Here is an 18,139-nt window from a genome sequence, read left to right on the forward strand (position 1 = left end):
CAGATGGGAGCAGGATGCCCTGAGTCATCAGAGGAGACTCTTGCTAAGATGTGAAGTTCCAACCCAACCTGCCTCCCCATCATCAAGGGAGTGTCTCTGGGGAGAGCTGCCTGCACTGCAGAGTCACCCTTGCAAAATCCATAATCAGATTAAAAGAAGAATGGACAATAGTTTTTACAACAAGCACCCGTTAATTTTCAAAGAGAAAAATAAGTTTAAAAACATCTCAAAAGCGAGTGAAAACGAATCATGTCACCCTCTCTCTCATTCTTCCTCTTTTTCTGCTTGGAAGGGAGAGAAGAGAAACGTGTGTCACTTTATCTAATATTCAACATGTCTCTGCACACAGATATTCCAGCAGCGCTGGGCCACAGTTCTGCCTGCTGTTTTCCAGGCTTTGTAGGAAATACTTGACAAATTGGCTTGATACACTCTGGAATCATAGCACAGACGTGATGCCTCTTGTGAAAATATGTAATCCCTAAGGGTACTGGAGATGAGACTTACTAAATTCATATTTTCCACCCAAATCTTTCCTTAGGGGCTCTCCATGAGGCTGGACCAATGTTCCTAGCCCACCTGATCTCAGCTGTATCTAATCACAGGAAGACTTATACTGTTATTTAATCCAACAGGATTGGTTTTTGCCTTGCACATTTTCTCTGTGGATCACGGTTTGATTTTGAAACTTCTCACTTTGTTGTTTCCTTTTTTGATCAGCTTATAAACTACCTGAGGACAGGGACTGTGTTTTGCATTTGTAGCCCACGTATGCCCTTGAGCAGGGCTGACCCTCCCGCAGGCAATTAACCTAACTTTGCTGAATTTTCTTGATAATGCTAAACAGAGCACTTAAGAAATTAATACTGGCTGTTATTAGTTTTATCCACCACTAAGCTTGGAAGTAATTAGACCTTGCTTCATGGTCACTCTTAGACACTTGCTAGCCAGTGACCAAAGAGTGGGGATGGGAGAGAAGCAGCAAAATCAAAAGTTATTAAATAGCAACTACAAGCAGCAGGGGCAGTCAATAAAGAAACTGGAATCATTATTTTAAATTATTTTTGAATATCTACAGGGTTTTTTTTTTTTAGTGCTTCCTATGGCAGTCTCCGCAGAAAATTAAATCAGAGAAAGAACAGTTACCTTTAGACATGAGGTGATAGGAAGCCAACTCACATAACTACCAAGAAGGCAGTGTCAGACATGTGGTGAATGTCCTGTGAGTTTGCTGGAAGTCCTATTACGATTGGTTTTTTGTTTGTTTTTTTCTGTTTATTAGTGGGCTTGTTTGGCTGTCACCTAGAAGACATCTACTTCAAAGCTAGCTCAAATATTGTCTTTGTAGAGCCTTCCAGGTGTCCCTCCAAACAGTGAATCCCTGTTTTCATTTGACTTCATTCATATCCCCGCAGCACGTATCGTGGTGTCCATAGTCAACTGCTAAAATTTAACTCCAGCCCTGGACAGAGCACACTTGAGGAAAGCGATCATGTTTATATCTCCACCCTGTATAGTGGTCCTAATAATAATAGCAACTTTTACTATTAATGAGATCTCATTATATCACAGGTTGCTATGGTGTGAATGTTTGTGTCCTCCTAAAAAATCATATGTTGAAATACTAATCCCCAAGGTGATGGAATGAGGAGGTCGAGACTCTGGCAGGTGATTCCACGGTAAGGGCAGAGGCCTCCTGAACGGGATTTTCCCTCCTATGAGAGCAACCCCACAGACATCCCTCTCCACTTCTGTCATGTGAAAATACAAGGAGAAGTTTGGACCTGGAAGAGGGCCTCAAACTTGCACCCTTATTTTGGACTTCCAGCCTCCAGAACTGTGAGAAATACATTTCTGCTGTTCATAGGCCAGCCCGTCTGTGGCCTCTGGTTAGAGCAGCCCGAACGGACTAGGGCAGATGTGATAAGCACTTCGCATTCTTTACATCAGTTCATCTTCACAAAACCTTTACCAAGTAGTTATTATACCCCTTTCACAGATAAGAAAACTGGGGCTTAGAAACATCAAAGTGGGTTTGTCCAGGCCACACAGCTGGAGGGTCATCGCACCAGGTGGGCTAACTGCATAGTCCATGCTCTTTTTCACGATGGTAGACAGCGGTGGTTATTAAACTCCAATGTGCATCAGAATCTCTGGGGAGCTCGCTGAGAATGCAGATTTCCAGGCTCCGCCTCCTGGGGTGATTCTGATTCAGTAGGTTTGGGGTAGGGCCCAAGAATCTGAATTTTTAACCATCAGCATCTAGGCAATTCTGATGAAGTTGCTTACAAAATTCTCGAGAAACAATACAATACTGTTGTTTGCGCACCAGACACTCAGTGATGGTCAATAAGTGGATATAACATTTATAGACATTTATACAAGATAAGCACGTGACACTTTTTGAAATTGAAGTATAGTTGATTTACAATGTTGTGCCTATCTCTGCTGTACAGCAAAGTGACTCAGTTATATACATATATACATTTTTTTTATATTCTTTTCCATTATGGTTTATCACAGGATATTGTATATAGTTCCCTGTGCTATACATTAGGACCTTGTTGTTTATCCATTCTAAATGTAATAATTTGCATCTACCAACCCCAAATTCCCAGTCCATCCCTCTCCCCACCCCCACCTTCGCAACCACAAGTCTGTTCTCTACAACATGTGACATTTTTGTATCTGTTTCTACAAGGGTAAAGATGAAGAATTACAATGGTGAGACAGATTCAGGGACCTCTACGTCAAACAGAGTCAAATGGGTTTCTTTATATCAGGACCTCTCAGAGCTTTTAATATAGGCAAAATATTAAAGGCAAAATATAGCCTTTTTTCAAAGTTATTTGGTCATGGATCCCATTACTTCTTTTTCTCTTACATTACCTCTTTTAAACTGTATTAACAGTTTGGAAAGCAGTGTCTTGGAAAATAAATTAATAATAGCTTGCATTTGTATGGAGCTCTACAGTTTACAAAGAGCTTTCACATGCATCATTATTGCCTTTTTCAGGGTTGCATGTAAGAGTTAAGAGAAACTATCAGTGGTTTGCCCAAGACAAAGGAGCTTGTGTGAGCAGAGTGAGGGTCAAAACCGGGTCTTTTGGGCTTGGTGTCCACTGTTTACCCATGCCATCATAGCAGGTACTTTCTTATATAAACTTAATGCTTAATGGAAGCAGTGCAGTAAAGTGGAAAACCATTTACCTTTCTTTGCCTCAGTTTCCTCATCTGTAAAATAAGGCAGTTGGAACAAATTTAAGAGAGGTGCCTTGTCCAAAGTCAAATAACTGTCTTCTGTAGCATGGCTGAGTTTGTAATCAATTTTCTCAACTCCTTAACCAGTTCAATCCATTTGCCCTGAACTATAAGCCAGCAACAGTGCTAGGCGCTCTGGGTACCATACAAAACTAGGCACGATTCCTTCTTTGACATATTATGTCTCCCAGGATGTGCTGGTAGAAATTTTTGTGCACAACTGTCTTCTAAGGCCTGAGTGGCATGCCCTTTTGTACCTCCAACCTGCCATCTCCTGAAAAAACAAACCAAAAAAACCAGACAACACAGCACTGCCTTGAAATGTCACCAATGTCCCTGCGGTCAGTGCCACGTGGCCATGCCTGAAGGTCTTAAATCTACTGTTACTCAACAGCAAGGCTGGAAGTCAGTCAGCTTCCCTTTGGTAATAGAAGCTATTACCTGACTTTAAACATTTCAACTTTCCTCCCTACTTCACAGTTCACAGAGCACCCCTCTGATGCAGAAGGATTTTTTATTTAAGAGGAGATATAAGACATGTTTTTCCACCTCTTGATGGCTTATTACTTCCTATAAGCTAAGAAATGGTGATTCTGCAACACAGCTTTGCTAATTGCTCACGTCTGTTAAGATGTCAGTGCACTGGGTGTCTCGCTGCCCTCCTCCCAACTCCATCTCTTGGCTCGTCTGGCATTAGCACTGCCAGAGCCTGGGTTAATATGTACGCCATGCAACTCATTAGTTGCACATTAGTATCAGAGCCAGGAATCAATATGATGGAGCCAACAATGTGTTGGAACTTGGGTCAGAGTCTCAGCTGAGGACTCCTCAAATGCAGAGGCCAGCAGCCTGGCGTGGCCTCCACAGCCCACACCGAACACATCGTGCTCCCAGGAGCCATTGGGGAGGACGACAAATATGGGGCCTCATTAAAAATTGAGGGGAGGAAAAAAATCCCTTTGCAGGACCCACGAGACTTCATGGTTATTCATTTGCCCTTCCACTCACATGAAGAATTTACTAGGATTATCACCTAAATAAGACAGTGCTGAACTGTCAAGTGCTATTATCATAGTTCCAGGAATCAAATGCCATGCATCAGGGATCCAAGTGAAAGTTTTAAGCATGTCTCTTTAAATCCAAATGTTACTTTTATCCTCTGAATAACATAAGCTGGTTTCAATCTAACGGAGGTAAAATTATTAAAGCATGTGTTTCTCTCCCATTCCCTCCTTCCTTCCTTCCTTCCTTCCTTCACTCCCTCCCTCCCTCCCTCCTTCCTTCCTTCCTGTTTCCTTCTTTCCTTCCTACCAACTTCCTCCTTAAGTGGATATAGTAATAAATAGCTCTTTAAAACCTGTTCTTCCAGACCGGGGCCTCTCAGGTCATCCCCGTAATGCTTCATTTGGCACACAAATACTGCTCACACACCTCCTATCACCTTTTCCTGGAGGACAGCAAACCCCAGCAGGACCAGAAAAACTGTATCAGAAAAGAAAGGCTTCGTCAGGTCTCCAAATCCGTCATGTTTCAAAGTAATTATTTAATAGGACATTTTTGGGTAGGACTGTCTTGCTATTACTAAACAGTTTCCCTTTCTTTAAGAGTAGAACAAGGAGGTAAAGACTCCCAGCAGTTGGTATGTTAGAGATGATTACCTGACCCTACATGGATATTTAAAATTAGCTTGATTTTTGTAGGTCTGGTTTGAAGAAGAAAAAAACCCCAACACTCCATGTTTAAAATTACGGTGCATGCAGTGCTCATATTTTCATAAAACCACTTAAAAACGAAAGGTCAAACTAATCATTCCAACACCGAGAATCGGCTTTCTTGTCAGCACGGTTCAAAGAGTAGCTTTTATTTTCAACGATCACACCTTTTTTGGGCAGAATCCCAATAAGCGCTTTTCACCATGACAACCACGAGGCGTGCACAACATCTCCGATTGTGCCTGTGTTCTTCCTGAAAGGGAATGTGTTCCTGCAGAGCAAGGATGTCCCCACCTCTAAACTGGGCACACAGCCTCATGCTCACTCACTGAGAGAACAGAACTCAGCTCTGCTCTGGTAGTTAGATGGAGTAGAATCAGTGAGTTCTCAAGAATGTCAAAGGAAATGAAGATGAAATCACTATGAAGCACGAAGCAAATATTTAATTCTACATATGGTCTGAATGTTTCCCTGAAATTCATATGCTGAAAACTAACAGACAAGGTGATGGTATTATGGGGTTGGGCTTTGAGGGAAGTGATTAGGTTGTAAGGACATGGAATCTACATGAATGGAATCCATGCCTTACAAAAGACATTCCAGAGAGGTCCCTGACCCCTTGCCCTTTCCCCCATCTGAAGACACAACAAGAAGTCTGCAGTCCAGAAGACAGCCCTCACCTGACTATGCCGGCACCTTGATCTTGGACTTCCAGCCTCCAGAGCTGTGAGAAATAAATTTCTGTTGTTTATAAGCTACCCAGTCTATAGTGTTTTGTTAAAGCGGCCCAAACAAAACAATTGTTTATTTATTTATTTTGGTCTGTTCGGGTCTTTGTTGCTGTGCATGGGCTTTCGCTAACTGCGGTGAGAAGGGGCTGCTCTTCGTTGCTGTGCTCAGGCTTCTCATTGCGGTGGCTTCTCTTCTTGTGGCTCACGGGCTCTAGGCGCATGGGCTCAGTAGTTGTGGTGCACGGGCTTAGTTGCTCCGCGGCATGGGGGATCTTCCCAGGCTAGGGCTCGAACCCGTGTCCCCTGCATTGGCAGGTGGATTCTTAACCACTGCACCACCAGGGAAGTCCAAGACAATTGTTTATTATAACTGGTGTGCTTCCTGGAGTTGGGACATCAAGGAAGAACACACTTCTATGAGAGAGACGGTGGAGTGTTCACTTCTAAATCTATTTTGGTACAATACACAAAGCCCTAGGCTATATTTCATAAAAAGCAATATGCTACAGCACTCAAACTTTTTTTAAAAAAAAGATAGTCCTGAAACAAAACAGAGAAGATGGCAGCGTGGGAAGATGCAGAGTTAGCGTCTCCCTACAACTAGGGCGCCTGCCTGCCGCTGGTGGAGAACTCTGACACCCAAGGAGACGGAAGGAACCCCAAGGTGAACTGGTAGGATGTAGGGGGACTGAGGGGGAAGAAGTGGAGGCCAGACAGGCTCGGCGCCCCTGAGATGGGGAGATCAGGAGAGGCAGGCGGGAGGGACTCTCTGGGAGGAGAGGGAGAGGAGCGGAGGGCGATCACCTGGCCCACTTGGGCTGGGGAGCCTGCTGAGCTCCCAGGCCGCTCCCCTGCCCTCCAAGGTTCCCCCTTCCCCACCGGCTGTACTGGTCCTGGGGGCATAGGAGGGAGGCCGGGGAGATCAGAAGAGGCAGGTGGGAGGGGCCCTCCCAGACCCTAGACCAGAGGAGCAGGAGAGGAGAGGAGGGTGTTTGCCCCGCCCACTCGAGCCCAGGAAGCCTGCTGGGTCCCCAGGTGAGGTCCCCTATCCTCTGAGACCAGGGTGGGGGGCACGGCTGGGCCCCTTCTGTTCCTTCAGCCTAAGCCCCACCCCCCACAGGCCCCAGGGCCTTTCTAGCCCTGTGGGTCCTGAGCATTGGCCCCTCCCACTGCCCAAACCTCGCCACTGCTTAGGCCCCGCCCTCCACAGCCAAGGCCTCCCCATCCCACCCCTTTTTTTCTTTTCCCTCCTCTTTTTTAATGTTGTGGTACTGATGTACGTTCCAGTTGTTGATTCATCTATATTTTTATTTTTATATTCTTCCTAACATATCTGTTAGTTTCCTAGTCTAATTCTGTCTTTTACTTTGTTATTTTTGTTTGTTTGTTTATGCGGCCTCAGGCAGCTTGCGGGATCTTGGGTCACGAGCCTGGGGTCTGGCCAAAGCTCCTGTGGTGGGAGCTCCGAGTCTGAACCACTGGACTAACAGAGAACCTCAGACTCCAGAGAATATTCATCAGAGTGAGGTCTCATGGAGTCCCTCATCTCAGCACCAAGACCCAGCTCTACCCAACAGCCCACAAACCCCAGTGTTGGAAGCCTCAGGCCAAACAGCCAGTAAGACAGGAACACAATCCCACTCATAAAAACAAAAATGAGAAGGCAAAAAAATATGTCACAGATGAAGGAGAAAGGTAAAAACAGATGAGACCAAATAACTGAAGAGGAAATAGGCAATCTACCTGAAAAAGAATTAGAGTAACGATAGTAGAGATGATCCAGAATCTCGGAAACAGAATGGAGGCGCGATTGAGAAAATCCAAGAAATGTTTAACAACGATCTAGAAGAACTAAAGACCAAACAGAGATGAACAACACACACAGCATCGGCCTTGCTTTGCATGTTTCCAACATCTATGAATTCCAATTATCATGGTTTAATTAAATAATCCCAGTCTCTCAACAGCATGGTTCAGATTTCAGTTACCATGGTGTATTAGCCTCTGAGCCATACAGTAAGTCAATATTTTGCTGAAAGGACCAGTGCAAATCCTTTTTACTGCATTTAATAGACAATGTGTGTGTATGTGTGTGTGTGTGTGTGTACACAAATTATATTTGTGTGTGTGTGTGTGTATTCTAGTGTTCCTCTAACCTATCCTACCAAAGATAATTTCAGTCTTTGTAGGACAGGAGAGAAAAGATTTTAGTAAGTGTTGCTCTGTCGTGGTATGTAAATTCCCTCTGCTGTGGAATGAATGTTTCTGTCCTCCTCAAATTTATATGTTGAAGCCCTAATGTGATGGTATCAGGAGGTGGGGCCTTTGTGAAGTGATTAAGTCACGAGGGTGGAGCCCCCAAGATAGGATTAGTGTCCTTATAAGAAGACAGCTAGCCCTTTCTCTCTCTCTGCCACTTGAGGATACAGAAGAGGACTGTCTATAAATCATGAAGAGGGTCTTCACTAGAACTCAACCATGCTGGTACCCTGATCTTGGACTTCCAGCCTCCAGAACTGTGAGAAATAAATATCTGTTGTTTATAAACCACCCAGTCTCTGGTACTTTGTGATAGCCCGAACTGACAAAGACACCCTTTATTTTCATAAAGGCAAACGAAGGATTTGAGTTATTTTGATACGTCTCTTAGTTCTGAAACTGTGCTTTTGGTATGTAGTGGTGCTCTGACACGGGGTTCTGGGGGGGTCTCACTCATATGGACACTTGTTCCCTGGGTCCCTTATTAGCTCAGCTTAGTGGAGAGTTCTGAGCTGTGGAGTTAGAAAGAGGGGTTCAAACTCTGGCTCTGCCACTTTCTAGAGGAGTGATCTTAGAAAAGTTTCTTAACTTCTCCAAGTTTGCTCCTAGGATAGGGATTATTTCAAGCACATTGCCTGAGACAGACTAGGCACATAATAAATACTAATTACCAGCTTCATCTCTTCCAACAACACCCTGGGGAGGCACAGCTCTATAAAACTGCCCATTTGAAGGAAACTAGTGGAAATGAGGAAAGCTGAGAATTGAACTTGCATCTCAGAGCTACCAACGGGGTATTTTTTTTTTAATTGTGTTGTGTTTTTAATCTGACAAGAAATGTTTGCAAACTGAGATAACAAGGTAAAGCAAAGACAGTAACCTACAAACTGAGCACAAAACAGAATTTAACAATTCTGCCACATCCCTGTTTATTATTGTTTTCTTAAGTAGTGAGAGAGTCACAACTTTATTTTTTTCTATTTATTTTTTCTTTATTATTCCTTATTTTATTCTCTTTTTTTTTTTTTTGGCGGTACGCGGGCCTCTCACTGTTGTGGCCTCTCCCGTTGCAGAGCACAGACTCTGGACACGCAGGCTCAGCGGCCATGGCTCGCGGGCCCAGCCGCTCTGCGGCACGTGGGATCCTCCCGAACCGGGGCACCAACCCGTGTCCCCTGCATCGGCAGGCGGACTCTCAACCGCTGTGCCACCAGGGAAGCCCTATATTCTTTCTTTCTTTTTCTCTTGTCTGAAATTGGACCATTGAAAACACCTCAATAATGACTGTAAGAAGATTAACTGAAGAAAGATGATTGAAAAAACTTGTTTGGAGCATAATGCATTTTATTGTTCAGGGTAGGGATGAGCATTTATGGGCCTTTTGGGGCAACTGGGGCTTTGCAAAGAGTTAAAAGGCTTGAGACTAATATGATCACAGGAAAGACTTTATATTGGTGCACCTGGCCCATCTACAGGTAAGGGCACTCACAGGGGAAAGCAGTCCAGGACCTGTCACTGTGGTGTCGGTTCACAGGACCGAGGACACCAAGGAGACAAGGAATACAGCCCCACTCAAAGGCGACTGCAGAGCTGACCTTGATTCTGTAGAGAGTTCAGGGCATGGCTGCCAGAATTCAAGGAAAGAATTAAATTGATCGCCATGAATGAGCTGCACTGGATTCTTTTAAAAATTAAAAATTATATCACAGCACTGTCCCATTCACTAATTATTCCTGTATCTTGACTTAAAGTGTGACCGTAAATAAAACACCTTCCATTTTCTAGGTCCCAGAGTTCAGGCTACTGTAACACATTACCACAGACTGGGTGGCTTAAAGAACAAACATTTATTTCTCATGGTTCTGGAGCCTGGAAGCCCAAGATCAGGGTGTCAGCCTGGGGTTCTAGTGAGGGCTCTCTTCCTGGCTTAGAGAAGTCTACCTGCTTGCTGTATCTTCACGTGGTAGAGAGAGAGCGCTCTGGTGTCTTCATCCCTTATAAGGGCGCCAATCCCATCATGGAGCTCTCCATCCTCATGACTTCATCTAAACCTCATTACCTCTCAAAGCCTCCACCCCCAAATTCCATTACATTAGGGATTAGGGTTTCAACTTACGGATTCTGGGGGGACACGTTCAGTCCATAGAGGTCACTTCTAAGTTCCCTTCTCTCTGATTTTCTACATGAAGATTTCCTATTGCTGCCAAATCAAATTCAAACCATCTGTCCAGCTTTCAAGATCTTCCATAATTGGGTGCCATCCAAGGTACCAGATTTGCTTACCGCCTTCCTTCAGGATGACCCCACTTCCCTTTAGACCAGTCTCTGGTCTGCTCTCCCTACAAACTCCACTTTTTTCTCATTCTCATTCTCCTCTCTTGGAGTGTACTGAACTCTCCCCATTGACTCAAGACCTAAGCATTTCTTAGGAGACATTCTTCTAGTCCCTGGACCATCTCACAATGAAGAATAACGTTAAATATAAAGTTTTCCTTCTGTGTAGTGTAGAGGAAGTTTTAGGGTTTGCACTGAATAGGATTTTAGAAGGGAAAATGTTGCTTCATATTGTTTTAGTTCATGTAAATGCGTTTTAAAAACTTGAAATTGAATATAATATGTACAGACCTTGTCCTAGAGCTACTGTTATTAATCCAAAAAAATCAAAGATCGACAGTATAGGAAAAGACAAAGGATATTAATTTAAGGTAAATTACAGCTGAATATATATAGGATCATACTTTATATCTTTACAAATACCAAGTGAATTCTCTGATATTTGTGATAATATAAGAAAGCCACAGTATTAAGGATTTGCCATTCATTCTAACATTTTGCTAAAAACCATTCATATGTCTACACACTAGGATTCAGTATTAAATATTTATTCAAAAAAATTCCAGTTTGCATTTGCTCCCTTGGACTTGATCTATGGTAATCTTTTAAGAAGTTCTGAAGATGAAAGCAATAAAAGACATCCTTGCCTCTGATAATTATCCATGATAACTCATTACTGATTGCTCTTACAGATAAAGTGCATACTACAATTTAAAGAAACATCTGTAATGATGATCTGAAATTACATCAAAAGAATAAGAATATTCTAAAAGCAGAAAGCTTTTTATGCACCTTTATGACTGCTCCACAGGAATGCTTAACGTGTCTACTGATAATCTGGGATAAGCAAAAGGCATAAGCAGACAATTTATAAGTGAGAAAATGGAACCTTTGGAAAAAATGTCAAGATCACTACTAATGACACAATATCATTTTTCAACTATCCAGACAGTAATGGTTTTAAATGTAGTTGGTATTAAAAGAGATGAGAGAAAAGTAGCTTCTAGAGTTGAGACCATCTCAGTTACTTGCAAGGTAGAGGGATGTGTGTTGGACAGCCTCCTTTTGCCTCTAGATCCACGCTCCATCCTTTTCTGCCCTGGTCGGAGCCCTGGGAGTCTGACCCTAACAGAGCATCAGTGGGGCTCTCTTGCCTCTGGCTTCCGATCAGCCTCAGTCAATGGGAGACACCAGCAGGAAATGGGCAGGCAGGGATCGGCAGGGGTTGTGTTTCTCTCCCGAAGACCATAGCTCTTAATGGATGCCTTTTTCTATAGCTACAAGTCTTGCCGGTTTCAGGTAACTGCTCCCGTTCCTGGCCATTTCAGGTTAAAGGATGGCAGTGACCTCTAACTGTTGAGCTCTGGAGTGCTTCTCCATCCCTTACTGGTCTTCCTTGCCTTGGCCACACCTTATAAATTATTGCTATGTTAAATCCCTTCCAATCATCCCTTTTGAGTTTGCCATCCACCTCCTGCTGGATCCTAAAGTATGCAGTACACTTCCACGTCCATTCCGGACCCTAACCAAGTGAGGACACTTTTCATCCCAATCAACTCCTCCCCTTTTCCTTCTATAGCAAATGTCTATTGTTTTCGCTTTCCCAGAACCCATTCAGTCTTTTCCTTGCACAGCGGCCTAACTTTCCATGGGAGAACCACCTCCTTTCAACAAACGGGGCACATGGTTTGGGTCAGGCTGATCTTAGGACTTCTGTGGGAACTAATGAGAGCAAAGAGGTTTCTATTCACTGAAATAGCCACAGCTACAAAAACAAATCAAAACAAAACCGCCCCCACGAGCCTGAAACTCTTAGGCCAAGTAAAGGGGGCTTGCTAGGGTATAAACCAACAAAGTGGACAGGGTACAAAGAGATGGAGAGGCAGGTCTATTATTATTATTTGAGTCCCTGGATCCCACCATGCCTGAAGCTTACCCTTGGACACTGTAGTTATCAGAAGTGGTAGGTCCCCTTTCATGCTCAAGCTGAGCTGAGCTTTCTGTCACTTGCAACTGAAAGATCCCTGACTAATGAGACTTCTCCTAATAAAAACACATACATTTGGAGAGAGTAAAAAGCGGAGAGGGTTAGAGAACGACTTCTGAAATGCTATCATCCAGATCTGCAGTGCTGTTTCCATCAGGAATCCCCACACACGGTGTCATGAGAGACTACCTGTGGTTTTTGTTTATTACGATCTTGGTGCCACCACAACCTGCACTGTCCCTTTAGTCCTTTGAAACCTGTGAGAGATGGGACAATACCAAACAGCCCACTTTGTGTTGAACTTTGTGGCTGAGACCCACACATGAACTGACGCGAACAAAGAACAATGGTGGAAAACTGCCGAATGCTGTGTTCAAGTATTATTTTCAGTTGCCATTGGACTGGGTCTTCTCAGATGACATGATTCACTGGCAGGAAAGCTGTTATTGCAACAATCATTATTCCCATTTACCACCTATTAGAATGTGAGTCACTGGGAGGTCAGACTGTCACCAAAGCCCAGTGTTCCTGAGCACTGAAGGTCAAGTTCAAGGGACAGCAATCAGATGTAAGGGCAATGGCAAAGGTTCAATCCTTTGAAATCAAGAGGAGCGTTAACTCCCAGGAGATTGCTCCAGTGAGTTTTACTATCTTCAACGTATCACACCACTTGGGAAAAGAAGTCAAAGTGACAGTGTTACCATGACCCTAGGTCCCTTCCACAGCAGCTGTCCTCCCTGGGGAAAGACATTAAGCATTTTTTCATCTTTATACACCCCTCCCCACTCCTGCCTAGCACCGTGCCTAGCACAAAATAGGTGCTCATAAATGATGACACATTCAGAGCCTGCTGGCTTAAGAATACAACTTAAAGATAATATATAAGAGTCAGCATGGAGTAGCTGCTTAAGAAATCCTTGCTGTTATTATCATTGTTATTATTTGTAAATGCGTCGATGTTAACAAGCAGGTCCATCAAACCCCACACGAACGCTCTTTTAAGCAACAATTTCAACTTCCTTCCCTCCCAAGGAGACAGCTGTGTTGTGAGTCTGAGTTATTTCCCCTGCCCTTCCTGTGTACATGTGAGAATCAGACTGTCCGGTCACTTTCTCACTCATTCATCCATGCAACAGACAATTAGTGACCACCTGCATTTTGCCACATGTTGGACCGTCTGTGGGGAATCAAGGTTGCTGAAGACACAGCCCCTGCATAATGCAACGGAAAATCTGCTGGAGACAGACGAGAAATCCCAATGAGAGAATCAGCCTGTGGAATGAGGTACCTGACTTCAGTGGTTGCAGCAAGTGCTGGGAAAGCCTGGGGAAAATGCCTACGACGGGGGGGGGGGGACGTTTTCCCTACCTTTTCTGCAAGCCAGCCGAGATGCCTGATCTCCCGGCTCCCAGCAATGCCCGTCTTCCCCAGCTGCTCTCGGACCTCGGTGATCACTCGGGTGAGCAGGTCACTGACGTTGCCATGGATGGCGGTGAACCAGGCCTGGGCAGTGGCTGAGTCCTTGCTTCTCAGGATCACCGTGTGCTTAGCATCTGGAGAGTGGATTTCAAGCTGCCTAGAGAAGCAAAGAGAGAAGCGTTGGAAGGTTCCCTGGCAGATCATGCTTCCTAAGTCCTGGGCCTCAAAGGTGAACTAATTCTTTGTTTTCTTTTCCTATTATACATTTTAATTTTTAGCTTTTCAATTAAGATTTTTGATTTTATTTTTCAATTGAATAAAAGATTCTTTATAGTGCTTTACAATTTTCAAAAGTTTCACACACATGAGAGTTCATATAATTCCGTAATAACCTTTTTCCCCACCTCCTACCTCTATATTGCCTCTCCCCGCTAAGTTGAACTAATTCTTTACTCTTACTTTTAACTTGTTTCCCATGGTTTACCTTAATGCCCCCATCATTCATTCATTCATTCATTCACTCACTCATCCATTCATCTACAAATATTGACTGTACGCAGGCATTGGTCGAGGTACTGGGGGCCTAGCTATCCAACCATCCAATCACCTGAATTAAGGATGTCTGGTTTTCCTGTTACTCAGCTGAGTGGATTTTTAGTAGTATCGTATTAAGACTTCCAAACTGTAAGCTGATATTAATTTACCTTACCTCTCAATCCACAGAGGATTTTAACAATATACTCACAACCTAGCTGCTGCTGGTGGGAAGTAGACTGAAATATCTACCCACTTGCTTAATCCTACTGCTAGGGTTAATTGTGAATGAGCATCAAAGACAACCAAACTGCATTCTTTAAGAATCCTGTCTGTGGCTCATTTCCCTACCACTTAATACTTGGACAAGCGTAGTGCAGGAGTAAGTTGGCCGAGGAAAGGGTAACAGTGGGGAGAGAGATGCACGAAAAGTGTTGTTTATTTATTTATTATGCAGCTTGCAGGATCTTAGTTCTCCGACCAGGGATCGAACCTGGGTTCCCAGCAGTAGAAGCACGGAGTCCTAACCACTGGACCACCAGGGAATTCCCAAAAGTGTTATATTTAAAGTCAAATACCAAAGTTTATGCCAGAACTCCAAAGGGATCACCTGAGATTCAGAGTGAGATCTACATACTGTAATTATGGTAAAAGGCAGAAATTCTAGACAAATCCTTTTAGTTTTTAAATTTTGTTTTGAAATACTTACAGATTTACATGGCATTGCAAAATTAAGACAGAGAGCTTCAGTATACCCTTTACCCAGTTTACTCCGAGGTTTCTATTTTACATAACTCTCCCCCCACTCACCCCTCACAGTCACAGATGCTGCCCTCCCCTCCACCATCCCAAGTTCCTGGCAACCATTAACCTGTTCTCCACATCTATAATTTTTAGACAGATAATTTTTATTGCAGAGAGAAAAGCATACATTTTATTTATTCATTCATGTATGTATACATGCAAATAAATAACATTTCTTCACTCATGTTTGCATTAGAAAGATACAAGGATTGGGAAATTCAAAACTAAATGAAATGATCCATGTATCAATTTCCCTTCATCCCTCAATAATTATGCTAACATTAACTGAGTATTTACTATGTGTCAGGCAAAAATTTAAACCCTTTTATATTATTTTTTATAATTGTTGTAATATCCCTATGACTGATATTATTTACCTCATTTAACAGGATAAAAAAAAAAAACAAAAACTAAAGTTTGGAGGGACAGAGAAAGAACTGACTCAAGGCCACAAAGTTGGTGATACTGGGATTCAACCCATGATGCTGAGGCTCAAAAGACCATGAATTTAAATACTGAATTACAATGCCTCTCCTTTTAGACTGGATGACATCCAATAAGGGAGCATCCATTGTCTTCTACAGCTGTCTCAAGGCATCATCACCAACAAATATGCCCAACAGTGTCCTACTTAGCTCCTAAATTTAAGATAACAGTTTTGCAGATCACCAGAAAATTAGAAGTCCCAGTGTAACCTGGCCTCATTTACATTTGAAACCAACATTTTAGACTGAGTAAACCTTTTCTACCCATAAACTTAAATGAGAGAAAAAGAATTATTTAAAAAGGAGAATATCTCTAGGGGAGTTTTAGCAACAATAAGCGGATTTTTTTCGGTAAGAAATTTGCAAAACAAGTCTTCTCGCTAAGACTTCAAAGGTTTTATGTGATGAAACAGGGAATTTTTTAGGTGACATGTGTTCTTACCCAGAAGAAAATACTCTCATGCCTCTTAGGCACTTTTCAAAGAAATGAGTGGTCAATCTAGGGTGAGTTTTCCTTCCCTCCCAAAGTTCTCAGTAAAGTTGAGTAGCCAAACACAAACTAGGATTCTCCAAAAACATTACTGAGAGCTCAACTTGCTTTTCAAATTATTCTATCAATATCCATTGTTCTAGGAATTTAAAACATGCAAATATTTCTCTTAGAATATTTTCCTTTGAAGACCTGGATTTTTTTTTTCTTAATGACAGTTTGGGAAGCAGCCACTAGCCAGGTACCGCACACACACACACACACACACACACACACACACACGCGCGCGCGCGTACAAAAATGATGCCAGCAAGAAAGAAAGAAAGAATAATTTCTTTGTTGGGTTGCCAGCATAACCAGAGGAAAGCTGGCCTATACACAGAGGTCCAGGCTAGTGAAGAGGAGGCCCATTTTCCCCAGATTTTGACAGCATTTATCATTACTATTAATTTTTAAGTAAGCTTTTAAAGCGTAACATAGAGATAGAAAAGTGCACAGATGGTAAATGTATTTTCACAAAGGGAACACATTCCTGTAACCACCACTCAGATGAAGAAACAGAATATTACAAGTATCCCAGAAGTCACCTCACACTCCCTTTCCAGTTATTTTCCCCTCAAATAACCACCAGCAGAATTTCTGTCACCGTGGATGACTTGTTTCAGGCAAAATGGGTGAGGTTTTGTTTGCCTGTTTTCATTTGTTGTTGTTGTTGCCTGCACTGTAGGGGGGATCTTGGACTGTTTTTGAGGCAAAGTTTAAATACCAGGTCCTATGCCTTTTTAGTGGTGGTTCTCAAAGTGTGACCACAGGCCAGCAGCAGCAGAATCAGCTGGGAACTTATTAGAAATATAAATTCTCAACTCGTACCTGGACCCACTGAATTAGGAATTCTGGGAGTGAGGCCCAGCGATCCCCCTCCAGGTAACTCTGACGCAATTTCAGTTTGAGAAGGGTGCTCTGTGGGGTCCTAAGAAAAAAGCATTGAGCTTGGTGTTTGCCAGGGTCCCCAGTGGCTGAAGTGAACATGCTGGAAAGTGAACTGACCTCACCCCGCCCCATCGGTCTCAAAGAAGGAACAGAGGATACAGAATAGAGAGGCTTGTGGCTTTTTATAGTCAAAAAAAGAAGGCAGCAGCAGCTCTCCATCAAAAGTATTCTTCAGGAATCCCTGAGTAGTTTTTTTTTCTTTTTTAATCATTTAATTAAGTACAGATGTTTGGGGCTTCCCTGGTGGCGCAGTGGTTGGGGGTCCGCCTGCCGATGCAGGGGACAAGGGTTCGTGCCCCGGTCCGGGAGGATCCCGCGTGCCGCAGGGCGGCTGGGCCCGTGGGCCATGGCTGCTGGGCCTGCGCGTCCGGAGCCTGTGCTCCGCGACGGGAGAGGCCACGGCGGTGAGAGGCCCGCGTACCGCAAAAACAAAAACAAAACAAACAAAACAAAAAAATACAGATGTTTGGACCCCGTCCCAGACCTATTAAGAATTTCTAGAGGTTGAGGCCTGGGTAAATGCTTTACATGTTCCACAAATTATATAGATTAAGGATCATGGCAGGCCTTTCTGAGCTCAAGCTCAAACCACCCCCCAAAGAGCTATGCCCGTAGGGGATTGTCACCAGAAGGGCAACACAACAGAGGGCTCTTGGAAAGTGTATTAGTAATCCACTGCTGAGTAACAAATTCCCCCAGAATTAAGTGGCTTAAGACTCCAAACTTTTGGGACTTCCCTGGCAGTCCAGTGGTAAGACTTTGCCTTCCAATGCAGGGGGTGTGGGTTTCATCCCTGGTCTGGGAGCTAAGATCCCACATGCCTCGGGGCCAAAAAACCAAAACATAAAACAGAAGCAATACTATAACAAATACAATAAAAGACTTTAAAAAATAGTCCACATCAAAAAAAAAAAACTCCACACTTTTGTTATCTCACAAAAGTTGCTTGAGTGTCTTCATGACGTGGTAGCTGGTTTCCCCCAGAGAGCAAGAAGAAACTACTACTCCTTTTATCACCTGGCTTCCAAAGTCATATACCATCAGTTCTGATTCATTCATTCTTTTTGATTTGAATTTTATTTATTTTTATACAGCAGGTTCTTATTAGTTATCTATTTTATATATATTAGTGT

General features: G+C 43.2%; 1 protein-coding gene and 1 non-coding gene across 2 annotated transcripts in view; both read right to left on the reverse strand.

The window, feature by feature from the left end:
* Positions 1 to 18,139, reverse strand: part of SNTB1 (syntrophin beta 1) — a 231,470-nt gene that overhangs the window by 76,990 nt on the left and 136,341 nt on the right. The window contains exon 3 of the mRNA XM_060127700.1: positions 13,653 to 13,860. Coding sequence (XP_059983683.1) covers positions 13,653 to 13,860 — 208 coding nt within the window. The remainder of the gene's footprint in view (positions 1 to 13,652; positions 13,861 to 18,139) is intronic.
* TRNAR-UCU (transfer RNA arginine (anticodon UCU)) lies at positions 14,710 to 14,782 on the reverse strand. The gene has a single exon. It is a non-coding gene; the product is annotated as a tRNA-Arg (tRNA).

Source organism: Lagenorhynchus albirostris, chromosome 17 (assembly GCF_949774975.1).
Source record: "Lagenorhynchus albirostris chromosome 17, mLagAlb1.1, whole genome shotgun sequence".
NCBI lineage: Eukaryota > Metazoa > Chordata > Mammalia > Artiodactyla > Delphinidae > Lagenorhynchus > Lagenorhynchus albirostris.